General features: G+C 38.8%; 1 protein-coding gene and 1 long non-coding RNA gene across 4 annotated transcripts in view; one reads left to right on the top strand and one right to left on the bottom strand.

Annotated features, from left to right (window-relative positions):
• smarca2 (SWI/SNF related BAF chromatin remodeling complex subunit ATPase 2) overlaps nucleotides 1-9202 on the top strand; it is a 52914-nt gene that overhangs the window by 19366 nt on the left and 24346 nt on the right. For 2 of the 3 annotated variants that reach the window (XM_032515882.1, XM_032515879.1), the window contains 8 exons: nucleotides 471-601; nucleotides 1078-1135; nucleotides 1846-1943; nucleotides 2426-2573; nucleotides 4622-4785; nucleotides 5991-6057; nucleotides 6157-6267; nucleotides 7855-8097. In XM_032515882.1, coding sequence (XP_032371773.1) covers nucleotides 471-601; nucleotides 1078-1135; nucleotides 1846-1943; nucleotides 2426-2573; nucleotides 4622-4785; nucleotides 5991-6057; nucleotides 6157-6267; nucleotides 7855-8097 — 1020 coding nt within the window. The remainder of the gene's footprint in view (nucleotides 1-470; nucleotides 602-1077; nucleotides 1136-1845; nucleotides 1944-2425; nucleotides 2574-4621; nucleotides 4786-5990; nucleotides 6058-6156; nucleotides 6268-7854; nucleotides 8098-9202) is intronic. The other variant, XM_032515881.1, reaches the window with a different exon arrangement.
• The window catches only part of LOC116689342 (uncharacterized), an 18490-nt gene that overhangs the window by 2936 nt on the left and 6352 nt on the right, over nucleotides 1-9202 (bottom strand). Inside the window, exon 2 of the long non-coding RNA XR_004331973.1 lies at nucleotides 8333-8342. This is a non-coding gene — a long non-coding RNA (uncharacterized LOC116689342). The remainder of the gene's footprint in view (nucleotides 1-8332; nucleotides 8343-9202) is intronic.

Genomic DNA, 9202 nt, shown 5'->3' with positions numbered 1-9202 from the left:
TCCCTCCCAGCTTTCCTCTCTGTGTTTTTTGGCCCTGGGAAGCGTTCCATGTCTACGTGGGTTGTTTGTAATTGTTTGTTTTGTGTATTTCTTAATACAAAAAAAAACATTTCATCACAAAAAAAGTGACTCTGATTATCAAAAGATTATTACCACCTCACACAGACATGTCACTCCAACAGAAACCTCTCCTGTAAATTCACATTAGGGAGCAGGGACTTCCTTAATATCGGCAGGGAAAACAACAATCGGTGCTCGTTTCTTCATCGATGAACAATCTGAGTGCCATCTATAGGCCCTTTTATCATATGCAGCAATGAAAACCAACAAAAAAAGATTTTTAGACATGCTTGAGAGCACATATGTTTTATTCTATCAAAAAACGCAAAGAACATTTGTGTAAAGTGCTCTAACATAAATTCAGTTTGATCTAGCTACATGTTTCTCCTTGTGGTGTGTTTGTCCTGCAGCCCATGGATGAGAGCAGCCAAATGAGTGAGCTGCCAGTCAAAGTGATTCAGACGGAGACAGGGAAAGTTCTGCAGGGAACGGATGCTCCCAAATCCAGCCAGCTGGAGGCCTGGCTCGAGATGAACCCTGGGTGAGGAGGCACATTACTGCATTGAACTGTTGTCAACCTCTGACCAATTTCAAGTGATGTCATTTTTGTGTTTTGGAAAGATTTTGTAAGTAAATATCGTGAGTTTCTGCATGTGGCACTTTTCTAACTGGTTTCACTTGCACTTTATGCATGGAACAGCGAGCATGCGCGTGATTTTACATTGTCTGTGCTTTCTTTTTTAATATAAGCACTTGTTTTTGAACCTATAGTGTGATCTTTAAAATGTTTGTAAAAACAGAATTGTGTAGCTTTATGCTTTCAAAGGGATGGAGAGTTTGTCAAGGTTGAGTGAGTATTCAACATCCCAAGGGAACAACCCCCCTTCCCTTCCTGTTTTAGGGGGCTGCTGCTTGTTAATTCTGCTGAAGGTGTTTATTATTTTTATTTATAGTAGACAGAAAAGAATTGTAGTAACTGTAATTTTGATTTCCCTTGTTTTCCTGCTTAAAAAACAGGTATGAAGTGGCTCCGCGGTCGGACAGCGAGGAGAGCGGCTCCGAGTTTGAGGAGGAGGTCTGTGACTTTTTCTTAATGAACTCCAACATTTTTGATCAGATTCAGAATTTTTGATCAGCCTCCCCAACCTGCAATACTTTGAATCATGCAAATCTTATAGAACAGAATTAAAGCCACATCTTAGTGGGACCATCTCCACATTTACTGGTAGCCTGAAAATCAAAAGTTCTCGCGAGCGCATGATTTGAATTTGCTCAGCGAGTTACTCTGGCATCAACTAATGCTGCTCAATAACTATACCCTTGTATCTGGGCTGCACCAATCACATTGGTGTATCTGATATAGGTGGGCCAGAGGCGAGCTAAACAGATGAAGACAGTTTAATCTACCAGTTAGCTCCGCTGGTAGCTAAGCGTATGGGGCTTTGTATACGTCCACCACGTGTTGCAATTGGTCGTACTGTTATCCAGTTGCGTGCAGTGATATTTTCTTATGCACGCTTGGTGCTGCCCCTCGAGATGGGCTCGATGGTATTGACTTTCATTACTCAGTGCCAGACCCTTAATCCTTTCGGATTTGGGTCTGGATCTCCAGGCTGCACAGACTGTACATACAGGCACTAAACTTGCACGTCAAAATCCACCATGGGGCTGTGGCTGACTGCTTTTCAGTAATGCTGTCATCAAAGTTACATTTGTGATCTGTTTGTGCTGTATTATTGTATTATGTGTGCTCTCCGTCATGTGTTATCATCTTTGCATTGTAAGGAGGAAGAGGAGGGTGCCAAGGCAGAGACGGAGGACAAGAAGATCATCGATCCCAATGGAGTTGAAATGTTTGTGGTGGCTACCAAGCACATTATCGAGTAATGTATTCCATGCATTATTCTTCCCACTATTTCAGATTCACTTTGTAGGGCCCATTTTATAGCCAGGAATCGCATCAGTTTGAAACAAAGTTTGATTTCTTAGCTTACTGGAAGTTAAGTGTACTTTTGATGAAGAAGTGTATTTTACCAAATGCTATTGTTAAATAAGATATTATTATTATATTGATATTACATTTTAAAATTAAAAAAAACAAATGAAAGAATCTCCTCTGGCGGGGGCGTGGAGTCTTATGTGGGAGTGAATCAGTCAAAACTTTGGACACTGGGATTAAAGATAAAATAAATACTAATAAATAAATATTTCCATAGGGCCTCTTACCAGCAAGCTCTGGCTGAACTCCAGCTGAGCTCACAGCGTCAGACCCAGCTACGCCTTCAGACTGATCATTTAAAAGAAATTATGTGGGAACGAGGGGTTTAAAATGCTCTCTTTTCTTTTACATCACACACACACTCAGATCAGCCAAGCAGGATGTGGATGATGAGTACAGCGTTCCTACTGGACAAACCAGCTCCCAGTCTTACTATGGTGTGGCCCATGCTGTCATTGAGAGGGTAGAGAAGCAGTCGTCGCTGCTGATCAACGGCTCACTCAAACATTACCAGGTACACGCATGCACACACATTCACTTGCATTCCCTCTTATCATCTTTGCTTACTTTTTAACAGTGGTTGTTGTTATTTTATATTATTATTAACAGTTTTTTTAAATGAGTTTCAGATTGAATGTTTATTACCTTTCTGCCAAACAATCTTTTTAATACAAGAAGCAAACAAATTGACTTTTTTCATTTATCATTTCAATTTATATCTAAAAAACATTTTGGAGTCTTTTCTCAAATCTTCAAGGTTCATTATTGAAATGTAAGTGTAAGTTGTCTTCACACTTCACACACACAAAGAACATATATGCAAGTGAAAATATACAGTTACTTATATACATATACTTACATACCTATACACATATACAAAACTCCATTCTCGCCATTCTCCAGTATTGTGCTACATTGTGGCAAATTTTCAAACTGTGTTCGCTGGTTTTGGAAGGTGTCTTTCACCAGTAGGGAAGTCCAAGATATTGTTTTTGTAGTTCAATTTTGTTCGACCTCGGCAGCAGGAAATCAATGAGTGCTGGAGACCTTTTGCTTGAGTTGGCGGGAGTTCCCAACAACTTGTCTTGGTCCACAGGCTGCCACCACTGGACAAGTCTGACTTGTTTGGACTAGAATTGTGAATTTAAATTTGTATTGGCTCTGTTTTTCTTCTCTAAAGTAATATCTAGATTATTTCAGGTTGCAGTAGATGAGCAAAAGGGACGTAAGTGATAATCTCTTATTACTTAGGCTTCAAGTGGCAGCAGATCGCAAACACCCTTATGTTTAAAGATGTATTGAATACTCTAGCACAGGGCTGCAACTATCGATTATTTTCACTGTGGATTAAATTATTAAATCATAATTGTTGCAGATTACAGTTCTGTCCATTTACTAATTGATTAATTGACAAATCATTTCATAACAGACATGTACTAACATATAAAACATATCTGCTGCTAGACAACTAAAAGATCAATCATCCCAGTCACGTTTAAAGACAGTTATCTGTTTGAAAAGATGCTACCCGATTGTTTTCCAGTGTGACGCGATAATCTCGTCTCTAGTGTTGGGAGTGGGGATGGCAGTGAAGGATAGTGTATTACAAGAGATACAGGACTGCAATTGGATGCTGCTAACATTTCTTTCTTTCCAATCTGGTTGCAGTCCTAGCACTCCTCTGATTGATGGTATGCCATGCTTTAAATTAGACATTGTGTGAGCTCCTTGGGGAATCTGGAGAGCTGTCAACAGTACAATAATTGGATGTGTTGCGCCAACAGTGATCCGTGTAACAGAAATGCATTTATTTACAGAAGCTTCACATTTGTATAGGACAGTTTACTATTTCCTATTAATTTTACCCTCTACCAGTCTTTTTTCTGTGGAATTAGCTCTGCTGTCAGGCATTTCATTAACTAACCTGCAGTTGGTAATTGGTCGGCAGTCCCCTTTTCTGCTGCCAGTTCCTTCATGCCCTTTCCTTTTTCTCAGTACTGTCTTTCCTCTGATTGTTTTCCCCAGGACACAGGCCAGCTACACAGTTGGTAACAGAGTTGATATTTTGCCACTGCGCTTAAAACACTTGGGATATAAAATGCCAAAGTGACAAATGAGATCAAAGTGCATTTGAAAAACTCACAATGAAAAACATTTAATTAACTTCTTTTGAAGCATATAAAGGTTTGTACTTCTACATGTAGACTGGCAGAAGAAACTGATTTAAAATTCCACTTTTTAATTATGTTCTATTAGAGCTAGAATGATTACTCCATTCATTGGTCGATTAACAGAAAATGTATGAGCAATTTTTTTGATTATCAAAACTATCAATATTGTAATTTTTTAACAAAAAAGGAGAACATTGTTTTGGGTTCAGCTTTTCAGTTGTGAGAAATCTTATGTGATATTGAATTAAATTTGGTTGAAGAAAACAAGCCATTTAGCACTCTCTGTCTTGAACTGTTATATGTTTTATGTGCTGGAGGAGAATGAAGGCAGAGTGAACAATATTTTCTCTGCAAGCATATTTTTAGACCTTTATTTCTCTGTGTAATTAAGGTCCAGGGGCTGGAGTGGATGGTGTCCCTCTACAACAACAATCTAAACGGCATCCTGGCAGATGAAATGGGCCTTGGCAAAACCATCCAAACCATCGCTCTTATCACCTACCTGATGGAGCATAAGAGGATCAATGGTCCCTTTCTCATTATTGTTCCTCTCTCGTAAGTACTCCTCAGCTTGCATCCATCATGGCTCCAATTTTGCAGTGTTGTTATGACTAAAATATTGTTTTTAAAATTACTCTAGAAAATCATTTTAGATTGTAACACACTGACTTTATCAGTCTCAATCACAAGATATGGTTATGATAACAGGAGAGTCCCTGATTGAGACACTGCATGCACCTTTTTGCTGAAATTATTATTTAAAGAAAAGTGTCAGATATGCACACTCGTCCGCCTGCAGGGAGTGATGAGTCAAAGTTAGCAGCAAACACAAACAGTCTCTAACATAAAAGTGAGTTAATACTCTGCTTAGACAATGCTGGCTCACCAGTGCTTTATTTTATTATCCAATTTGTATAAAGTAAAACGTGCGATTCCCTTGGTAGATGTGAGTGTTCCCTGAATACATCATACATATCTGAATAGTTATCAGTAGAGGTGTGACAAGATACAGAGCAGCCGCCAATAGACGTTTTATTTTTGTGCACAGGTACATGCACACACATTTGCTTCCTTCCTTCCTTAAATATGGGCCATAATCAACACCTGTTTCTTCACAGGATCAATCACCTCACTAATTGAACACAACACTGCTATTATGTTGAACATGCCCCTTTTAATTACACAGAATGAGCAGCATGCATGCCATGACTGTTGGGTCTGTTGGTATTCTATGACTCTACAACACTTACTAATAAATCATTTGCTATGTAGAAATATCACTTCTACCAAAACATATGATTTATGAGGTTAGTAATGTTGGACTGCTATTATTTTGAACACAACTGTAGTTGTGGTTTTTTAAATAAATGAGAAGAGAGATTGATCTGCCCCAGGGGGGCCAGGAAAGCCCTATCTAAGAAAAGTCTCACATTGTGAGCTACAATCTAGTTGACCCTTTGGAAAGATATTGCATGTTGCCACTTCAAGGGCAATTCTGTTCTTTTTTCTTCTTTACCCAGCAGAATGTCTCAACCATTATTAAAGACATTTCAATGAATACTCTGTCCTTTAATGTGTGATCTCAAATTCTTAGAAGTGTGTTTAGAATTCAGACCATTTTCTTACACATCTGTAATGTGTGGTGATTTCAATGAATACTCTGCCCTTTAATGTGTGATCTAAAATACTTAGACGTGTGTTTAGAATTCAGATCATTTTCTTACATGTCAGTAACGTGTGGTGATTTCTTTTTTTGCCAGGACTTTGTCTAACTGGGTCTATGAACTTGACAAGTGGGCACCCTCTGTGGTCAAAATTGCTTACAAGGTGAGAATAATTTTGCATGTTATTTTTTGTTTTCTTAGCTTTGCTACTGCTGTTGCCTGACAGAAAGTTGTCTTTTTCTCTGCGTCTTTCCCATGGAAGGGCACCCCTGTGTTGCGCCGTGGGCTTGTTCCTCAACTCCGCAGCGGGAAGTTCAACGTCTTGCTGACCACCTATGAATACATCATCAAGGACAAGCACATACTGGCCAAGGTGAAGAAGTTTATTTCAAAGTTTTGTCCTCTCAGGATGTTCCACTTTTCCCTTGCGCTCACACACATACACCTTGTGTCTTACACCTTTTACAGATACTTTCTCTTTTATTAACTTAAGGCAGTTTAGAAAGTTTCTACTACAACACAGCTAATCAGTAAATTAATTGACTGAGATTTCACCACACAAGTGCAAGTTTGAAGGTCGCTCTACTTAAGAATTCAAGGAGGCAGTAATAACAGATTCTAGGTAAGGACAGATCTACAAAGTTGAGTTATAGCAGGGGCTTAAATCAGCAGCTCCAAAGTTATTTTATTTGGGTCTAAATCTGCAGGGGCATCATTATAGGTCTTTGTCTGAGTTTTTGGTACAGTAACCAAAGAGTCTGTGGATCTGATGGCTCTACGGGGACATACAGCACCCTACAGCAGCATTATGACCTTATAATCAGCTGCAAGTCCACTACGAGTAGTAGGTTCATTAGACTGGCTTGGGCTAGCTTGACACCAGTGTTGAACTTCAAAACAAGTGAGCTCTTTTCTTTGTTCCAGTTCCAGAGAAATGGCAACAGAAGCACTCTCTGTGAGCTGCAATGAGTTATTGACTTTTCGTGGAGACCTGAGAACAGTGCACTGCATTAGTCAATCCTACTTGTAATATGTGAATGAACAAGCTTCAAAGTATCTTGAAGAAAGAGTATGAGGTCTGATGTTTGTGATGCCCTTGTGATGATAGAGTGCTGTGCTAGCTGCGTTCCTTGGATGTAATCAGTCAGATTCAGTCCTATAGTTGTACATGCAGTCAATGCTAAAGAAAGTTCAAATATTTTTCCCTTTTTCACACAATTCGGGAATATATTCCTCTTTGCAGTAGTGTTCTATGTGTTTTTGCAAAGGTACATGCACGCAATAGTTGTGAAGCACATTAAGGAGCTGCCTTATAACTCAGTCTCACACAAACACATTCAGCAGTTTATCAGACTCTCCACTAATGGGAGCTGTTTATTCATCAGAACTTCAGGTGTGTGCACAGCACTTTGTTCAATCCGTTTCTTGTTTTTAGGCCACTCTGGAGGGCAAAGTGAGTCTGATCTGGTTCTTAGCAGTTGCATTACAGCATCGACAACAACTGTGAATCCCCATGTTGTACTATTATATGGGTCTATTTCTGAAGATTTTGTTTTGTTTTGGATTTAACAGTAACAGTAAAGCTCTATATTTAGTTTTATTTTATTTAGTTTTATATCTGTCCCAGCATCAGAAATGTAATAAACAGATGGTGGTAAGTAGCCAAAATAATTCAGAATGAGCAAAATGTTGCTGTTTTAAGAAAGGTGTACATGTTAAGTTTTTAAGCAGTCTAAAAACAGTTATTATAAGCATATGAAATGAGAGAGGGAATAAGAAGCTTCTCATTAGTATGCACTGGTGTTGTTCAGCCTGAGGGCAGTCAGAATAGGAAGTTATTTGCAGCCACTCCTCAGCTCTTTTGCCATCAAAAATATTTTAAATGCAATGTTAGACATTTTTTCCCCCACTATTTCAAAGTGTAGAAATGGAAGTGCAATAAGTCATCTTCCACATACAGATTCGCTGGAAGTACATGATTGTGGACGAGGGTCACCGCATGAAGAACCACCACTGTAAGCTGACCCAGGTGTTGAACACCCACTATGTGGCTCCCCGCCGCCTCCTCCTCACCGGTACACCTCTGCAGAACAAGCTGCCCGAGCTGTGGGCCCTGCTCAACTTCCTCCTGCCCACCATCTTTAAGAGCTGCAGCACCTTTGAGCAATGGTTCAACGCCCCGTTCGCAATGACAGGAGAGAGGGTATGTACCAGGAGGAACAGCCTGGATTAGCATTTTTAGGTGGACGTGGGTCATATAGTAGATCCAACAGTTTGAGCTTTGTTCACTTTTTATTCCATTTAGTTATTGTATGTGAGGTGTTTTTCTTGAGTACCAGAATCGCAGTAAGAACAAAATGGTGGCAATGGTTTTCCAACGATTTAACCAAAGACATACATTAGATATTAGCAAAGAAGCCAAATCTATTGTGTGTAACGAGAACAAAACTAAAACTACAATTAGGAAATAAATAGTTTCCATCCCAAAAGTAGCTTGCAGCTGTTAGAAATTGTCTTCTGACCCTCTGAGAGAACTCCGATTGAGAATCGGTGCCGTAAGAAGAGAACATTCAGTATTAATTTGTCACTTTTTAAAGGATTTTGAGACACGTTTTAGATTTTCTTTTGCCAAAGATCTAGATAGTGTACATCTTCTGAAAGCTGATAAGTGTTTTTCATATAGGTCTGTCTTCAGATCTGTTCCCCCAAGAACTTTTCTTCCCTTCACAGTCATCCACCTATCATTTCCACTGAAATGACAGGAAAAATAATGTGAAGTATAACATTTAGTAGAACTGTCATAAAGTTGGAGGTTACACAAAGCTTATTTGAAAGCACAAGACACTCAGGGAACATTCTGAATGAATACAAATGGACTTGTTATGATTTCCCACAGTAAAGGTCAGATACAAACAAACATTGTTATTAGCAATCATGTAGAGGTGCCGCAATGTGAAAGTTTTTCTTTTTGTCAATTATTTTTACAAGTTCTGATTAGAGCCTGACCGGTAAAGGATTTTTAAGGCCGATACCGATACAACTGTTTGGTTATTTAAAAATCTGATATTCTGATATATCGGTCAATATATGTTTTTGTAAAAAACACTCATAACATGGTTGACTGTTCGTTTTTATTTTCTAAATATTCATTTATCAGAATCATTTGTCATTATAAATGATTGTGATGAATGAATATTTCACCAAAAAGAGTTCTGATTGTACTGTTCTTGTTGCTCACAGAAGGTCACAGTATGTTAAACCTATAAACCCAATTTGCTGTAATAAAAAAATGCTCATTCTTTTTTTTT

The sequence above is a fragment of the Etheostoma spectabile genome, chromosome 5 (assembly GCF_008692095.1).
Source record: "Etheostoma spectabile isolate EspeVRDwgs_2016 chromosome 5, UIUC_Espe_1.0, whole genome shotgun sequence".
NCBI classification, from domain to species: domain Eukaryota; kingdom Metazoa; phylum Chordata; class Actinopteri; order Perciformes; family Percidae; genus Etheostoma; species Etheostoma spectabile.
Note: the sequence above shows the minus strand (reverse complement) of the source record. Positions and strands in the feature narration are given on the sequence as shown.